This window comes from Antechinus flavipes, chromosome 1, assembly GCF_016432865.1.
Source record: "Antechinus flavipes isolate AdamAnt ecotype Samford, QLD, Australia chromosome 1, AdamAnt_v2, whole genome shotgun sequence".
Classification (NCBI taxonomy): domain Eukaryota; kingdom Metazoa; phylum Chordata; class Mammalia; order Dasyuromorphia; family Dasyuridae; genus Antechinus; species Antechinus flavipes.
Genome location: NC_067398.1, coordinates 24345695 through 24365213, shown reverse-complemented (window position 1 = coordinate 24365213; position 19519 = coordinate 24345695). Strand labels below are relative to the sequence as shown.

General features: G+C 39.4%; 1 protein-coding gene and 1 long non-coding RNA gene across 12 annotated transcripts in view; one reads left to right on the top strand and one right to left on the bottom strand.

Annotated features, from left to right (window-relative positions):
* ADAMTS9 (ADAM metallopeptidase with thrombospondin type 1 motif 9) overlaps positions 1-19519 on the top strand; it is a 181957-nt gene that overhangs the window by 122267 nt on the left and 40171 nt on the right. The window contains exon 29 of the mRNA XM_051980189.1: positions 13250-13417. Within this exon, the coding sequence (XP_051836149.1) occupies positions 13250-13417 (168 nt within the window). The remainder of the gene's footprint in view (positions 1-13249; positions 13418-19519) is intronic.
* LOC127550926 (uncharacterized) overlaps positions 1-19519 on the bottom strand; it is a 32884-nt gene that overhangs the window by 11680 nt on the left and 1685 nt on the right. For 3 of the 11 annotated variants that reach the window (XR_007950964.1, XR_007950968.1, XR_007950970.1), the window contains exons 1-4: positions 7366-13243; positions 6734-6896; positions 3629-3749; positions 3354-3502 (exon numbers count right to left, since the gene is read on the bottom strand). This is a non-coding gene — a long non-coding RNA (uncharacterized LOC127550926). Of the gene's footprint in view, positions 1-3353; positions 3530-3628; positions 3750-6733; positions 6897-7365; positions 13244-19519 lie in introns of those variants that run through there. The other 8 variants (XR_007950971.1, XR_007950975.1, XR_007950973.1 and 5 more) reach the window with 8 other exon arrangements.

Genomic DNA, 19519 nt, shown 5'->3' with positions numbered 1-19519 from the left:
GAATAGGATTTAGAGTTGGAAGGACCTCTTGGACATCATCTAGTCACCAGTTTCTTAAACTGTGGATTGCAGCCTCCTATGGGATCTTGTAATTCAATGTGGAAATTGTGAAATTATAATTTATTATCAATAAATGTTTGGTTTATCTACCTATATGTGCAGGGCGATGTAAAAATTTCCCAGATGAAAAGAGGTATGAGTGGAAATGATTTAAGAAGCCCTGATGCTAGTCCAAGCCTTTCATTGTAAGAATGAGGAAACTGAGACCTCTGTCCTCTCTTGATCATTTGAGGAGAATCCCAGTATTCTCATTCTGATCTCTGCCTCTTAATCCTCCCCTTTTTCACTGCGCCAGGCTTCCATGGGTCAACCAGCTAATTCTGAGATCTTGGACAAGATCCTTCTTCGTGAGTATCATTTTCATCCTTGATATAACAACAGTTTGGATGAGATAAAACCCTTTTCAACAAGATCCAAGCTCAACATCTTATGATCCTCTTAGTTCTGACTTGAGATAAATCTAATAATCCAACTCTACTCAGGTGAGAACTTGTTCACCCACATTTCTCCGCTTTCAAAAATCCTCCAAAAATATTCTGAGAACCTGGATGGCTTCCAAAGGCCTCCCGATGAATTCATTGTTTTGCTTACTGGTTACAAGTCAAAGGTAATGGCATTTACACAGGAGTGCCCATTCAAAATATGTCGAATGCTTCATTTGGTTTCCAGTGACCTTAAAAGGTTCTGTGAATTTAGGCAGGGAAACCCCTGGCCTTTTGCAGACAGGCATACTAATCAATCTCTCTGGCCAGAGTCTACCCACCATAAATCGCCTTGCTCTCTTTTCAAGATAAACACTGGCTGGTGGCAGGATTGCCCAATGGTGTGGGATTGAAGGGAGAATGGTGCTATTAGCCAGAGCAAGAGGCTCCCACTGAATTCTATGTGATTCACAGGAGCCATGAAAATACCTCCTGAGCATCTCTGTAGTGTAGACACGTTCATTCTGTGATCTAAGACTGTTTCTTTAAAGAAAGGTGAGGGAGCCAGCCCACCATGCTGAAGAGAACACAAATGGGCCGGCTTCCCTCGGTTCTGGCCAAGTGCTCCATGTGTATTTGGCCTGGCGCCCACTCATGAACGTTCCAGCCAAATCAGCCTCCTCCCTCCCTCCTTCCTAGCACGTGGCCCTGGAGCTCCTCCTCCTGGGTGGGCTCTCCCCAGGTTTGGAATGGCCTCCCTTCTCAGCTTGACCTTAGAATCCCCAACCTCCTTCAAAGCTCTTCTCCAGAGCTCCCATCCCTGACTCGCCCAGGCCGGAAACTTTGTAGCTACAAACTCAAGTGACTTTGGATATGACTGCGAACTTCACTTTGTGTAATTTGTATCTGCAAAGAGTATCCGTTATAACCCCAGCACAGTGTTAGCTGCCTGAGGGCAGGAGCTGCAGCCCTGGGCATCCTGCACATGGACTCAGAAAATAGCCTGTGGGAAACTCTTGGGCAAGATAGTGAGCTATTTTAAAATATATTTTCAGTATTTTTTTCCTTTTGAGATTTCCAAAAAATCAGTTTCTCTACTGTCTCTCCTTCCTCTCCCTATTTCTCTCTTTTCTTCCCTCCCTCATTCTCTCTGTCTCTCCTCCTGTCTTTCTCCCTATCCCTCACTCTGTCTCTGTTTCTCTCTCCCTCTCCTGTCTTTCTGTCTCTCTGTCTCTGTTTCTCTCCCTCCCCGCCTCTCTCTGTTTCTCTTTGTCTCTATCTCTGTCTCTCTCCCTCTTTCTCTCCTTCCCTCCTCCCTCCTCTATCTTTCTGTCTCTCTGACGATCTCGGTTTCTGTCAGTCTCTCTCCTTTTGCATTATATATTTCAACTCCTATTTCTACTACTTCCATCTGACAAATGCCTTATTCCAACCATGTAATAGTATGAAAGAGGGAGGGAGAGAGGGAGTTTATCTGAAATGAAAAAGTGGCCAGAATGGTGAGCTCAGTGATCACACCCTCGAGGGGGAGGACAGCTCTAGGGCCTTGGCTCTGTTATTGCAGAAGTAGATAGTAGGTTCCTCAAGTCTCACTTGTTTCTAATGCATTTTACATGAAATAACTCATTAGAGTCAGGAATGATGTAGAAATTAGATTGTTGACGCTTCCCTCTTGATCTGGTGAATGGCACTGGGTTTGATATCATAGGACCTGGGTCTAAATTCCGGCTCTGCCCACTATTACATGTATATTCTTGGGGAAATCACCCAGCCTTGTTGATCCCTCAGTTTCCTCATCTGTAAAATGTGCAAGTGAGAGTCTAGAAACATACAGCCTTGATTTTCTCCTGCATTCTCTGGAGTTGTTTTCAACCTCTAATGTAGGTACATATGTATATCTTATTGTTATAATAATAACAATTATTCTCATTATTATCTTTATTAACATTAGCTGTGGATTTATTGGTATAGAAAACTCCCAACTTGAAGAACAGTCTGTCAGTGCTTGTTGTTTAAATAATTGTCTAAAAACACCTTCCTCAATGCAGAGAATAATAATAATAATAACAGAGAACACAACCACCAACTGGAATGTATAGAGTTTGTTTAAATTATAGTTTAAGGTTGTAAAACATTTTACTTGGCTTATCTTATTGGATTCTTACGAGAATCCTGGGATGGTAGTTGCTTTTATTATCCCCATTTTACACATGAGGAAACTGAGACTCAGATTAAGTAACTTGCCAAGATTACACTCCTAGAAAGTATTTGAGACAAGCTTCAAACTGCAGTCTTCCTGACTCCACCTCCAGATACAAAACTAGTCTGTTTCTAGAACTGTGACTGAAATTTGGCTCCTTGGCAATGGTGCCCTGCCTGGCTTTGTGTCATCCAGCTTAAATCTTGTTCTCCTGAGCTAATGTCTGTCCTCTTCAGACATGTTTGAGACAGTTATCAGCCTCCTGATAATTTCCATCTCCTTCCACCCCTCCAGAGTGTGGAGAAAGGCATGTGATTCCTTCCTGTCGGCTGCCATCCTTTGCCGAAATTGCCGCCTCAAAGGCCCTTTGATGCCCCCCCTTCCCTTTGAACTGCTAAGAGAACATGTCTGCTGAAGCAGCAGCTTTCCCTTATCCCAGACACCAGGGTCCTTTGTCCGAAGCCGACTTGTCCCTCCCATGACAACCACTCTCCCTTTGGTGGGGGGAGGAGGGAGAATCAGGTGAAAATGAGCATTGAGAGCAACTTGAAGGGAGAAAGGAAGCTAGAAAAAAGATAACTTTCAAACTTGGTGGATTGAAATGCAATCAATAGAATATTTGGCTCGCAGCCAGCAAGACTCTGAGTTCAGATCCAGCCTCAGACACTTACCGAAGTGATCCTGGGTGATTTTGGTTGTGGTTGTTGTTGTTGCTGAGTCATTTTAGTTGTTTCCAACTCTTCTTGACCCCATTTGGGATTTTCTTGGCACAGATAGTTGAGTGGAGTTCCTTAACTTTCATTTGCCTCAGTTTCCTCATCTGTAACAGGATAATAACAGCACCCACCTCCCGAGGTTGTTGTATAGGTCAAATTACATAATTAAGGCACTTTGCTTATTGCCCTTCCCCTTTGTGGTGTGTGAGAATGAGGGTAACCGGTCTCACCTGCTTTTCCTCAGCGAGAGGAGAATGTTGTGAGCATATTGTATCTTCGCCTGCCTCGGGTCTGTTTGCTCCCCCAGATACTATGCCTGGCTTCTCAGAATCACTTGCCTTTATGGTCCATCTGAAAAACGAAGGGATTGGACTAAAAGACTGTCCCTTCTGTGGCTGACACTCTTGCTTTATAATTTCTATATGGGTCCCAAATATACAGTTCTCTCTCACAATAGACCCATCGTGGCACTGTCTAGTGGTCTAAAGCTCAGAGACTGAAGTAATATATGGTCCGGGTCAAGATTTCCTTCTGTCTTCCAAGCCTTTCTGCATCCTGGATAAGAAGCAAAATTATATAGTGGAGAGCTTGGATTCAGGAAGCCCTGGAATAAAATTCTGCTCCATCCTGGTTGTACCTGTGACAATAAACAAATCACTGAACATCATCTTGGTTTAATTTTCTCATCTACAAAATGGAGTTAATATAGTCATAGCCCTATTTCATAAGATTGTTGTGAGGGTAAAAAGAGACAATGTGTTTAAAGTGTTGAATGAATGTCAGTTATAAATGACTTTCAAATCCCCCCTTTCAACGATCGTCAGCTAAGATTGACGTTCAGACTTTTTTATTGAAAGTGGAATTCTGAATATATATTTTAGAGGGGAAAAAATCATCAGAAATCTTCCCCAAATTCATCACAACAGTCAATTCTATGCGCATACACACGTAATCTATAGTATATTCCATATAAATGGTTGTTCCGTCGTTCCTGATGCTTCTGATCCCAGATGGCGTTTTCTTGGCAAAGACACTAGAGTAGTTAGCCATTTCCCTCTCCAGAGGATTAAGCAGAGGTTAAGTGAGTTGGCCAGTATTATCCAACTAATATGTGTCTGAAGTTAGATTTGAAGTTGGGTCTTCTTGACTGCAGTCCCAGTACTATATTCATTACACCACCTAGCTGTCTCCTTTCATATATAATATATATTATACATGTATTTATATATGTAGATATATACAGAGAGAGATTTGTCTGTGCATGCATATATTTATATGGATAGGTATTTGTATGTGTGTTCAGTATCTCAAAGCTTTAAAATATGAACATGGCAGGAATTTTGTGAGAGAAGATTATATATTCAGGACCAATATGTGTATGTGTACAATGTATATGTGTTTACGTATACATTATCTGTGTATAGATGATGTATATGTATGTATGCATATAATGTGTATATGTATATAATCAGAGTATGCTCTAAGGATTTTGGTTCTCCCCCATTATTCTTGTCTTTACTTCTACCCAACTGTAGAGTCCGATGTTACTACCAGTTTGACCTTGGACAAGTCCCTTCCCTTAGCCTCAGTATCCTCATCTGTAAAATGGAGGAAGAAATGGTTTAGATGACCTTCAAGGACCTTCTAGTTCTAGGTCCATGAGCCCATGATTAAATTTATTCCTTGTTTCTCCTCCTACCCCCCAGAACCTAGAATTTGCCCAGAGTTGGCATTCTAAAAGCATTGGAAGGACCCAAGGAAATGGGCAGCAGATACGCTCCAGAATTAGGCTGAATTTGCTGCTTTTCATCTCCTTGACCCCGTTGATCTTCTCCCTCTGATACCATGGAGATGACCAAATGTAGGTGAATGAAGCAGAGCCGGCATTGTCATCCTGCTCTAATTGATTTCTGGCCAGCTAGAGGGTCATTGATGACAGAACCCTAAGGAGAACACCTCGCCAGCACAATAATTTATTCAGTGGGGCCCTGGTAGCCCCAGGTTAAACTGTGCAAGAAAGCCTAAAGGGAAATAGTAGCTCAGTCTTGGGAGAAATCTGGTTTCCTCTTTCTGTGTCTGCCTTTTATAGCACTTTATCTCCAGAAAAGTTAATAGCATTGTAAGGCAGAATTATCCCTGAGTCCTGTCTGCCTTCATTTAGATTTGACACCTAGCAAGTTATCCAGCCTTGAGGATAGTCAAAAGAGCACTCGTTATCTTTGGAGTTAAAGGGATCTGAGTTCAAATTCTGCTTCTGACATTTGCTACCTTTGTGACCTTGAACAGGTCACCCAATTTCTCTTAACACCAGTTTCCTCATATATAAAAAAGACAGACAGAGACAGAGACAGAAATAGAGAGACAAAGACACAGGGAGAGAGAGGGAGAAAGACAGAGATAAATAGAGTGAAGGAGAAGGAGAGGAGAGAGAGAGACAAACAAACAGACAAACAGAGACAGAGAAAGAGACAGAGAGATATACTAGCTGCCCTCTGAGGAACCTGCACATTGTAGGTCTCTAGTCCTTTGATGCTTCACTTATCTGCCCCCATGACGTATGGATGGCAGAGAAGGGAGAAATCTCTCCCTTTGAAATATTGTCTGAGAGAGGATTTTACTCTGTACTGAGCTTGTCACCTTCCCAAACCATTGTTTTAACCCTCACCTTCAGCTCAGCTCAGACTGGATGACTTTGAGGAAGTTTGCCTGCTTCCAGTCTGTGATTTCACCACAATGCTGATCTCTCAGTAAAGAAATTCCTTCTCTTGTGCAGATCAGTAATTTAGAGAGCTGTGTGGGCCACTGAGAGGTTGGGACTTGCCCAGAGTCACATATGGAATAAATCTTGGAAGCAGGATTTGAACTAACTTTTCTTGACTTTAAGCCCAGAGCCATAGTTACTATCCCACATTGCCTCTCTTTGTTGAAATGTATACAGAGTTGTACCATATAGAATAATTAACCTTTTGAATATAAACCAATTGATATATTGTTTAATATATAGGACCAACATTTTATTTAACTATGATAATTAGTATATCATATTATTATAATTGTTCATTATAATATGCTATATATTATCATTTATTATTGTTTATTATATTATAGTATTTATAACTCTCAATTAAATGTCATATAACATAATGAACTATAATAATTAATATATCACATTAATACATGGATCATCGTATATTATAATTAATATATCATATTATATACATTATAGTTACCAACTTCTCAAAATATTAAATATCAATGTAGTCATCATTTAAAACACTTCTGAAAGTGTTTGAAACAAACATCTGAATCCCGGTAACTTTATTCTTTGTACTTACCAAGGTAGTTTCATGGTGTCGTCAGTGGGCTTTGAGGTTCCAGGAAGGAATAGCATATGTTGTGTGGCTTCATCCCTGGTAACAGCACAGATAGACTAGAGGTACAAGAATATCTTCCTGGATGGAGAATCATTGTAGACTTTGACTGATCAAAAGCCTTAATCTGAATAGATTAATGAGAAGTTTGTGGCTATTTTGAAAAAGCCTTACTGTGCATTTCAGAAGAGATGCAGCTTTTTTGATTCATTGGATTACTAGATTGGGGGTCAGTAAGGGAGAGAGAAGGGGAGAAATTGTTTGGGAATCAACGAAAAAATGGGAAGTAGGGTGGGAGAGAGAAAAGGGAGGGAGAAAGGGAGAGAGATTGGAGAAAGAAAAAGCAAATTTCAGAATTGGAAAAGACCTCAGCAGCTGGCAAATCCATTGGTTCTTACTTAGAGTTTTGAATGGTCCAGATATGTGGAAATCAGGATTTCAGGAATTCAGAGAAGAAAAGACAATTTGGCCTTAAGATTTGGCAAGTTGTTGTGTGAGTGGAAGGGTTAGAAATCTGCTCAGCTCTAAAAGTCAGAAGTAGAAAGCAAGGAGTAGAACTCGGAGAGGAAAATTGAGGCAGGGGCTGGAATACTCACAATTAGAACTGACCAGAAGTGGAACAAATTGCCTTCCCCTTCCTGGAAGTCTTCAAAGACTGAGTAGGTGCTCGTTGAGATTCTGATTCTGATTGAGGTTGTATTAGGTGGCCTCAGGTGCCTTTCAACTGTGACAAAAATGCCGTAACTTTCCATCAGAACTTCCTTCCTGCTGACTCAGTTTGTCACCCACCAAATAATGGGTGCAAGACAATTCTCATTTCCCAAAATTTACACCCAGTTTCCTGTTACTCCCTTACCCAATCCACACCCCAATTCCTTCCTGTTAAGCTACCTGTTTGACCAAATATATTAAAATTCTGGCATATCCTTATGTTCTTCTCATCCCCAAAGTACTTAGGTCACCTGGACCTTCCGTATGACTCAGGCTATTCCTGTCCCCTCCCCTTTTTCTGCACATAGACAACTTGAGACTGTACTCCTATTGCTAAAAGATAACCGTAACCAGCCTAAGTAATATTGAAGAAATCAAAACTAACAGTAGAAGTACCAGCAGGAAATTCCAAGCCGGCAATTAGCCCCTTCTGGAGCTCCCATTGAAATCCAAGGAAGGCTTTGGTGCTGAATAAGGTCACAGGAGACTCACCATTAACTTTTGTTTCCAGCAGCCTTGAGTTTAGTTGAAAAGGAGGCGTTTCTAACTCTTGAACCAAGGTTTGTGTAAAGTGTTAATACATCATCTGAGAAAGGCCTGACATTCCACCCTCTCCTTTGAACTCCTTCCCATAAACAAAAGCATGAAAGACACAGGCATGGGGGACTGACCTTGACGTTTCTGAGAGTGTACAGGCGAAGATTACATTGTTTGGGAATCAACGAAAAAATGGGGAGTAGGGTGGGAGAGAGAAAAGTAAGAGAGAGGGTGGAAAGGAGGCAGGGAAAGAGGGAGAAAGAAAAGGAAGAAGAGAGGAAAAAAGGGAGGGGAAAAAAGAAGGAATAAGATGAATGAAAAAATAGTTAAGATCTCACTGTGTGTCAGGCACTAAGTGCTGAAGATATGTGAGAGAGAGACAGAGACACAGAGGGAGAACACAGAGAGAGAGACAGACAGACACACAGAGAGAGAGAGATACAAAAAGATCGGGGAGGGGGGAAGAGAAGAGAAAGAGAGAGAAAGAACGTGGGTTTTTTTCCAGATATGGAAAGCTTTCAGAATTCTCTTGGCTAATGAGAAGGCTATTTCAGCAGTGGGTATAAAATGTTCCTCAGAGACAGCATTCCCAGCTAAACTTCCATTAACACACTTGGCTGAATTTAGCTAGTTTTTATCTGTGACATGAATAGATGAAAAGGGAGGTGTCTTGGAAACGATTTGAAAAAAATCTGGAGAGATTTTCCTAAAATTTTTGTATCTGATCCTTGCCATTATTTGATCACTTAAAAAAAAAAAAAACTATTATTCTTTTAGGAAAAATTAAAAAAAAAAAAACATAAAAAGTTTCCATAACAGCTGCCTTTCTTCCTTCGTACTTTAGAAATCAGAACTTAAAAGAAAAGTGTTTGCCATCAGATTAGATAAGTTGAAAATTTCCTAATCTTTTATAGGTCTTAACAAATTGAGCCAAATGGAAATATGAATGATCCTTAAACATGCATTCCTTTTTCTAAGGCAACTTCTGTTCAAGTCAAATGTATGTTAAACACACACACACACACACACACAGAGGTCAGGGGAGGAAAGGGGGAACACGAGGGGACAGGCAAAAGGAAATGATGGGCTCTATCTAAGCCAAATTCTAGAACCCTCCATAGATCAAATTAGGAAATCATTCAAACCTCATCTTCAAGTTGTCTGCTTTTTGTTTTTGTATCCCTAACACTTAACACTGTGATTAGCACAAAGTATTAAATATTTATTAACTCATTCATTTAGTGTGAGTCACATTGTTAGTGAAGTGCTCACGTGTGTTATTGTCAATAATGACACTGATATGAATCGTTTCCCTGCAGTCAGAAAGCTGGGTAGGACCTTTACATTTCAGTGATTCCTGAGGCTGTCCTTAAACTGAGAATTGTTCAAAGATAGAGTACTATCAGATGTCAACATTGCCAAGATATGTGCTGGATAGTTTAATCCTACTTACTTTTTGTGAATGAGTATTTGGTAAATGAAACACATTCAACTCTTAACATGGGGCAGACTTAATTCTTCCTTGGAGCATGTTTTACTCATTCTGAAAAGTGTGTTAAGCTCTGTTCTAACTATACTAAGCTTTTTGACTTTTTCTGGTTTCTACTATCATTTTTTCTGGTCTTTGTTAATGTCTTTGTGACCCCACAACTGGTTAGATAATGAGGGATCCAATTAACCAATTATTTAGGAAGATAAATCAGTTTGATTAACTGGGTGAAGAAATTGAGCCATTTCTAAGCCCTTATTATAGGATCCATCGGTAGGGTCATTTAAATGCTGCAATACCTTATTCTTTTTTTTTTTTTTTCTTTTTTCCATTCTCATGAAGAAAAACTAGCAAAATGAGCTCGACATCTTCAACAACATTATCTAGCTCACTTGTATTGAGGCAACTTTTATCTCAGTTTTCTTTGGAAAACCAAGAAGACCCCTTCTTTGTTTTCTAGTTACAGTAATGTTGATTTCCTTCAGTATTTTTTTGTTTGTTTTTCAAGACACAAGAATTTTGATTTCTTAGACTCTTTTAAGTCATACTCTCAACCATCACAAACCTCTCCATAGGTTCAGAACATGAGGAGCTTGCTTTAGCATAGCACCTTTCCTCCCTCTGCTTTGGAGACCAGGATTTCAGGAACTGCAACCCTTACAGTTTATACATGATAAAATTGAAGTGGAATAATTTCCTTGAAGTAGTTGTAGTTCAGTAAGAACAGGGACACTAGGTGGCGCCATAGTAGATAGAGCATTGTACCCGGAGTCCAAAAGACTCACCTTCTTTAGTTCAAATCTGGCCTCAGACTTTTACTAGTTCTGTGACCCTGATCAAGTCATTTAATACTATTTGCCTCAGTTTCTTCATCTGTAAAATGAACTGGAGAAGGAAATGGCAAAGCATTCCAGTATCTATGCCAGAAAAAAATCCAAAATGGGGTCGTGACAACTCAGACACGACCAAAAAGCAAATTAACAACAAAGATTAACAAAGAACTAGACAAGTATCCAAAGTGATTTCCTGAATCACCAAATTATGCCTCACAACAAGTTCAATTCACCAAAAGTGATCTAAATACTATGAGAAGATGGATGAGGAGAAAATGCAAAATTGCTCAGGCTATTAAAAAATAAAGGCCTAATTAAAAGTGGTACTCTTTTTGATTTTCTAAGGCTACTCCTAAAAAAAAGTGTGTATAAAGACAGGGTCCTCAAGTTTTCAACATACTCTATAGACTGATGGGCACTTGGTAACTACTTTATTTCTTTTACAATGAGGTCATGTGACAGAATAGACAGAGAAAGTTGGTTTCTAATCCGAAAAATAGTTCTAGTCCTGCTTCTGAAACTTAATAGTAGTATGATCCTGGGCAAGTTAATTAACCTTTTAGTGCTGTAAAGAATTCTTTAAAACTATCAGTTAGAGTAATAAAAGGAATTTCCTCTGAATAAAATCACGGTTCTACTCTCTCTAACATTGTAGTCATTCTGTTTGTCTCTCTAGAAAGATTTTTTTTTTTTTTCCGGTTATAAGTTCATTAAAGCAAGGAGTCAGGAAGGGGTAGGAAATGAGAAAGAGGCCTTGGAGGGAAGAGAATGACCCTTAAAGATCTATTGAATGACATTTTGCCATATTTCTGCTGCTTCTTATTCATTTCACTCCAAAAGGGAAGCGGGGAGGGGCAGATGATATTGAAAATAACACGCAATGAGAACCTGAACCAGCTGGCTTATGAGCAGGCTTTTAATGACTTCTGTAATCCTTAATGAGGAAATGGAAGTTGAGGCTCATGGTGCATTCATCTGGCGAAAGCACTCGCGTAATTCTACAGGAACCTGTCATCTGAAATTCTTGTCCTGGCTCCACAAACCCTTTGATTGCTAAACCTTCCAGAGGAGCCTAAGCCGAAATCAAAGTCCCGTTGCTCAGGGTCGGTCGACATGTCAGACGTGGTCACATTTGAAAGGGTTCAATGAACCTGCAGATTGAGGTGGAAATGAGGGGCCTCTCTGAATGAGTTTGGCACCGACTTACCTGCTCGGTGTGCCTCTGGATTCTCAGAGTCATTTTCCCCTCATTTCCTTTGGATTTCAGACGGCAGGCGTTAGAGACTCAGAACTTTTTTCCTTTAGAAGATGGCTGAGAAGATTCTTTCAGATATTTCATCAGGAGGCAGCAAGCGTGCCTTTCTAAAATGGACCTCTTCCCCCCCTCATGAAGCAGGCAGAAGTTCATTCGTTCATTCATTCCTTCAACAAGCATTTATTCCATTTCTACCATGTACTAGGCCCAGTGCTAGGTTTGGGGGTAACAAAGACAAAAACCAAAAACACCTGGAGTAGTTCCTGCCCTCAAGACACCTCTTTTTCTTCCTCTCCTGGTGGAAGGATTTTTGGACGGAAAGCAAAGAAGAGAATGAGCTGTTAGTGACTTAGAAGGAATCTTGGAGGTCATCAGATCTAATCCTCCCATTGTACAGACGAGAAAAGGCTTGCCTGGGATCGCACTGCTATTAAGTGGTCTGAGCCAGGATTTGAATCCAGGCCTTGCTCTATCCACTACACCAAAGTGTAATCTTTTATGGAAAAAAATTTTCTTATGATTAATCATTCCTCGTGCCATTTTGTCAAAACTAAAAAAAAAAAAAAAAAAAAAAACAATAAACATGATTACTTTTTAGTCATGGATTCATTTCTCCCAGGCTTTCAATATGTTCTTTCTTTCATAATACCAATCAAGGGTCCAGAGGCAGTTTGGGGCAGCGGATAGAGCCTTGGGTTTGGACTCAACAAGACCTCATTTCAATCACATGCAGCCTTGGGCAAGCTGATTAATCCCTTGGAGTTTCTATCTGCACATCTACAGAATGGAGGAAATATCACACGTAGCACGTTGCAGTCATTGAGGGACTGACATGAAATGATGTCTATAAAACATTTCACAAAAGCACTCTAGAAATGGCAGCTTAGCTTTGCTCAGATGTTCTTGAAGGCACCGGATGGTGGGGGAATGGTGGGTGGGTCAGGATCTACTTCACTGGTTTTTGTGAACCTCCAGGCTTCCACAAGCTCCCCAAGGTGTGTTCCTCAACTCCAGGTCTGACCATGTCACTCATCCCCGTGACTTGTTAGTGCTTTGGGAAAAAAATATAAACTCTTCTATGTTCCTTTTAAGCTGTTTACAATTGAACTTCTTCCTACGTTCCAAAAGCTTTCACTATATATGTACGTATGTATGTAGAGTGCATATGTATATGTGTGAATATACCTACATATGTACATATATGTATGTGTGGCTGGGTGCACATTGCCCATCCCTTCCACCCATGAGGGATTCCAGCCAGTATGGCCCTCTTGTTGCACTCATGTACAGCATTCTGTCCCTTCTCGCACCTGTGCCCAAGGCCTCCCTTGCTTGGAATGCCCCCGTCCTCTGTGTCTGGGAAGCTGGGAACCACTGTCATCCTTCCCCTTCCTAATTCCCACCTCAAACTGCAAATGCCTTTTTTTGTACCTGGAAATTATTGTCTTATCGTCTTTCTATCTTACGCTTGCTTATATGTGTATGTGCTGTTTCCCTTATGGAATAGAAACTCCTCTGGGGCAGGGACCGTCTCCCTTTTGTCTTTGTACCCTCAGCTTCTAGCACGGTGCTTGGCACAGTAGGTGTTTACTAAATGCTTGTTGAATGACTGATTGATTGATGAAAAAACCCACTGCCCTTGCTTTATATTACAGTGCTCTGTCTCTTGTGGTCGGGGGCATAAACAACGAAATGTGTACTGCATGGCAAAAGATGGCAAGCATTTAGAGAGTGATTACTGTAAGCATCTGGCTAAGCCCAACGGGCAAAGAAAGTGCAGAGGAGGAAGATGTCCAAAGTGGAAAGCTGGAGCCTGGAGCCAGGTGAGCAATAACCTCTCCCCTCCCACGTACATGGTCTTCCTTGGCTGACTCACTGGTACCAACGAATGGAGGTGATGTTCTTTCTGCAGGTGGTAGGTGTTGTTCTTTCAAAGTGGAGATGGGGGAAGAGAGAGCACCAGCCCTTAAATCAGGAGGATCTGAGTTCAAATCTGTCCTCAGACACTTAATGTTTCCTAGCTGTGTGACCCTGGGCAAGTCACTTAACCTCAATTATCCCAGCCAAATATATATATTATAAGTTTAAATGGGTCTTTTCCTCAATTGATAAGACAACACAATTTTTTTTGTATATCAATAGATGAAAAATCAAATAGGTTGACCTGCAAAGGACCCAGGACATTAGCCTCTGATAAAGAATAATGTTCCACGTTATTTTTTTTTTATTTTTTTGCTGAGGCAATTCAGGTTAAGTGGCTTGCCCAGATCACACAGCTAGGAAATGTTAAGTGTCTGAGATCAGATTTGAACTCAGGTCTTCCTGACTTCAGGGCAATATTCCACATTATTAAATAGGACCTAAATCATATTTGGACATGACTATATTAATATAGGAATGATTTTGACATTCCCAATTTCAAAATGAAAAAAAAAAGAAAGAAAGAAAAAGGAAATGAACTCTAGAGACTAGGTCTCTGACATTTTTAGGAAATGAGCAAACCTTAGATTCTTTAAAAAACTCTAATCATATCAGATTTTTCCCCTCTGAAACTAACCATACCATGAATAGCTCACTTTTTCTCTTGGTCTTGCTCAGAATTTTTCTCTACCTGTCTTAGTTTTTCTAGCCATTTTCTAATCCTCTTAGATTTTCCGTCTCTACGACCAGGCCTCCCCCCACCTCTGCTCCACTCAAGAAAAATAAACACATGGGCTTGTTCAGTGTCCGTGCAAAGCCCCTTTAATCCTGCTTAAGCCTTTATCCTAATGAATGATCAATCTATTTTTCAAAAATCGAACATTCAAAGAATCACCTGATTCTCCCTCAGCCAGCTTTGGTTCTTACTCTGGTTTCATGGACCGATTGGATTTCAGAGCTCTAGTTCACTTTGGCCCATCCTTTTTTAAATTGCTTTTTTCCTAATTTATTGATAGACTCAATTAGTTTCTGGTCTCTTAACCTGGAGAACATTCGATTAGTCAGAGACCCAGCAGCAGCATTATTTAAGATCCCCCATTAATTAGTTTGTTCTCCTGTAAAATTTCATGCCCCGTCACTTTTCCTTATGGTTCACAATTTCTACCCCTAGCTCCATGTTCACTTGGAGAGTTTTTATTATTATTATTATTATTATTATCATTATCATATTATAGAAAGGAGATTAAAAGAATCTTGCTCATTATTGGTAAACATGGTTAGCTTTATTTCTAAACTCTTTGGGATTGTGGTGGTAAGCAAAAATCTCCCATGCATTTCTCTTTATTGGGCTTAACCACTGGGAGATGCAGTAGATTAAAAAAAAATTACAAGAAACATACTCTCCTGGGAAAGAACTTCACCTTTCAGAAACTATGGCTTATGGAAGTCATTTCTACAGCTAACAAAGTAAACAGAGTAATGTAATGGACTTCATCCTGCTTTATAATGCGTTGATTTGATTTGTTGGAATGAATAATCAAAATACACAGGGAAAGTTGTTGTGCAGTGGGAGTCCATTTGTACCCTTTGGGAAAGGGGCTGGAATGAATTAGAATCCCGTCATGTCCAGGGAAAGGTAGCCTGAACCCTCGAGGAATATTAGCATGCTAATGAGCTGACCTGAAACAAATCTGGACTCCCACATTTAGGCAACAAGGGGAACAATCCCCCTTTAGCTTCAGCTATTCAGAATTATAGGTTTTAAACTGCTTGTTTGGGGGCTCTTTTTGCCTGATGTGCATCTGCTGTTCGATATCAAGTTGAATCATTAGCATAATTTCTCTCTGCAGCAGAAAGTGAGACTGGTAATAAAGTTTGTAAAAATGCAAGCTTGCAGAACAAAGCCCTACCTAACTTTAAAATCTACCCCCAAACAAAAAAACAACAACAACAAAAAAGCAAAACTATCGAGGATGCAGTGTTTCTGAGACAGAAATGAGAAAAATTGATTTTAAAGCCTCCTGCAAATTGTTTTGAAATTTTATACATTTAAAAATCTTTAGCTTGAAAAGAAAAATGATCCATTTGTAGAAAAATAAACTTCAAAAAAGTAAATAAATAACTTCACTGCTAACTCAGGCATCCCTCACCCACCCACAACAGCTCATGCTCATCCTTTGATTTTTTTTTTTTTTAATCCAGGGTTTTGAAAAACAGTTCTCAATCATTTATTTTGCCCATATGGTGAATCTGACTAGTACATAATTAGAATATTCTATTCTTGTGGCACTATGGAAATTTACTATAAACTTTTATTACCTGTGTAACAATTAGAAAAGTAATAGTGGTCATTAGCGTTTGGAGAATGTTTGGAAGAGAAATATCATTGGGGTGGAGAGAAGAACAAGTTTTCCACCCCTGAGATTTCATTGGTGTGGGGATTTGCCAATATGGAAACTCTAGTGATGGAGATCAGGAACTTTTCTCTAACTTATAGTCTTACAGAGCTGTCTTGGGAATATTGAGAGGTTCAGGGATTTCCCCTGGTCACACAGCCAGTGAGTGTGAAGGGCTGGATTTAACCCACACTTTGCTGATTCCAGGGCCTGCTAACTATCCAATAACCTGGTTGTTCTTAACTTTCTATATGTCATGGACCCTTCTGGCAACCTGGAGATGCCTGTGGATCACTTCTCAGAATAATCTGTCATGGCATATTATTCGTAATATATATATTTCATAAATAAATGCATTTAAATGAAATAAGATACATATTATAGTGAAATACAGTGATCAAAATATTTTCAGCTTATAGGACCCCTAAACTATATACTATTTTTTCTTCCTTGAGGATTCAAAATTGAATATAGAGCATTAGGTTTAATAGGACTATTAGAAGAAAACTATCAATAATTTATAAAACATTGACCTAAAAAGTCATCAAGTTAGAGTATGGTTGTGCAGATCTTTGGACACAAAAAAAAACATTTGCACAATGATTGTGAATAAAATTCCTCCCCTTTTCTGAGATGAAGGACTCTGTCATGCATTTATCTTCCTCTTCGCCAAAACCACTTCTGTGTTTGATCTTTGGCAAGGAAATAAATATAGAGTCTCTTTTTTCCTTTTAATTTTCTTTTATGGGGAAAGGGGGTATTCACCTTCCATCGTGGCAAGTGGTATTCTCGGCCATTCTTTTGATGGGACAGGGTTTAGGGGGTCATGGGTCATGTTTTCAAGCAGAGAACCAAATTCTGAAGCAAAATGCAATGGCAGCAATTGGTAGCAGAGTTGCCTTAGTTATCCTCTCATTCTCATCTCTAGAGATGCATTCTGTATCCCACAGTACCATAGCAACACATGCAGAATGAAGGGGAAAAGATCTGTCGGATAATTGGGGCAAATCTTCCTTCTACCTCATCCCTCCTTAGTTTTACTCAGTTTCCCAATTCATTGATTTAACAATTGCCTGGGTTATTTTGATTTTGTTTACATTATGAAAATTCTCTTTTGTCTCTCTACTTGAATCTTTTGGTAGAGGAATAGGCAAGTAAGGTAGTAAGCAAACAGTTTGGTACCATGGAAACAGGACCAATTATGAAACTCTGGAAACAGAAGTCCTGGCTTCAGGTTGCCCCTCCAGTGTTTAATACTTAAATGGAGTTCATCTACTGGGGTATTACTTTCCTCAGACATACACTGAGGGAAAATTTTTACCCAGATGACCTCTAAAGTGACTTCCAAATCCAAATCTGTTCCCATGACTAGATTGAGGTCCCTTTTAACTCTTGGTCTATGATCTTTCAAAAGTCACTTTTAAACAGCATTTTATTTTAAAATTTATCTTCACATGCATTTATTATCTATTCCTCACACTGTTTCCTTTCTTTGAATAATTTTAAAAAGAGACTATTGATCGCAAATTTACATAGTCTAGCAAAAGCAAATTCCCATGTTGTCTATGTCTAAACAACTCTTTCTTTCTACATTTTCAGTCCATCTGAAGCCTTTCTGCCTCTCTGGCAGAAGATGGATTGCATGTCTTTTCTTTAGTTCTGTTGACTAACGGTTGATTATTTCCTTCATAAGAGCTCTAAAGACTTCCAAGTCAACATCATCCCCTTCTAAAAATGTCAATATCCAAATTTACAAACTCAGGAAACTTTGAGGTTATCTTATCTAACTTTATCTTACAGATGAGGAAATCAAGGCCCAACTTGTTTAAGAATTTCCATGACTTGATTTCTTTAAAATTTTATGCGAAAACATTATTTTCAGCTATTTTTTGTACATCTAGTTAATGAGTATGGAGCCAAAAAGAATTGTAGGATGAGGATCATAGAAGTTAGAAGTGACCTTAAAGGCCATTGAGTCCTTCTCAAATCCCATTCAGATCTGAGTTCCCTCTGTGACTTAAATCAAATGTGTTACTTCTCTGTAAGGATTTAAGGATATATAAATATTAAATATTAAATAATGATTTAAGGATATCTCTGTTGCTGGTGGAGAATCTGGAGAAATGGATTCAGTTCTCACAGCTTGACAGTTATGAAATAAAAACAAAATGCTTTGCAAACTTCTTCAGTAAGCTGGGATAGTAAGAGGATGGTCCTAAGATATCACAATCAACTCTTCCATCTTCAGAACTTTCCTCTGCAAACTAGTTGAAAATTAACAAAAGAGATCTATCTCTCCTTCTCTTCCCATCCCCACCCAAAGCAGCAGAATCATGCTAGAGCTGTTTCGTTGGTTTGGTTCTATTTTTTAATTCCCTTTCTTTAGGAAGACTTCAGATTTCACTCTTGAGAACTCAATGGGAACCTGAAATGCACCATCATGCCATGAAAATGGTTGTAATCAGAATATTGTGACACAGGGCACCCAGCCTTACACACTCCAATCCTGAAATGTTACAGAGACCAGATGGGATACTCTGCAGTTCAGAGCCTGAACCTTCCTGGGCATTTGTAATCATGGGAAATTATCTCCTAACCATTTCTCCTCCAAATGACTTTGACATTTTTAAAACATGGCTAATTTTTCCCTTTAGAGGTTCACATTTATCCTCAAAAAAAATTTTTTTTTGATCTGTAGCTAATATATGACCATGAAGTTGACAAACAGAAATCCATATCTTCCCTCACTTAATTTGCTGAAACCCCAAATTCCCATCATTTATTTCTCTTGGTTTTTGTTCAGCCAATTGATGCATTTTCGGTACATAAATTTGGACAAGGATACATTATTCAGCTTATTATCTTGACTTTATGACCCCAAATATTTTCATAAATTCAAAGCATAGACACTTATGAACCATATTTTAGCACTGACAATGTACAAGCTACAGACTCGAGTACACTTGAACCAGAAAATTGGCCTTTGGGAAAGGAATAATAACAAAAACCACTAACATGAAGACACATGGTATGGTATAGTATCTGTAAGGCCGTTCACAATGACCTGGATATATCTCTGACACATTTTAGCCCTGTGAGTGTGGGGAAGTCATAGACCTTCCCAGTGCCTCCAAGATTCTCTTTAACACTACACCTTCAAATAGAATTGCCATTGAATGTCAGTGAGATGAGTTTTTCAGCTAGGAAATTCCTTTAAATAGTTGAAAGTCACAGGTGTGGACCCTGCTCTTAAAAAAATAATAATAACCCATGCATTTATTGTTTAAAAATTTGGAAAGCATTTCAAACATATTAATTCCTTTGAACTTCACAGGAACTCTATTATAGGTAGTAAAAAGGGGTAGCTAGCTAGCTAGAAGAGTAGCATGTAGGCCCTTCACCCTCCCACGTCCTCCCAAAACTCATCATGTTTTGTTTTTAGTTTTAGGTTTTTAAAACATTTTAAGGGTTTGGGCTCAGCCTGTAAGTCCTGTGCTAACATTACTGCCACACAGCTGCCATTTAACAGAAATCTATATAGGGTTTTGGTTGCTATGGGTTATTGCTCAGACAATTTATCCTGGAACACGATTGCTTTTTCCAGTGAAG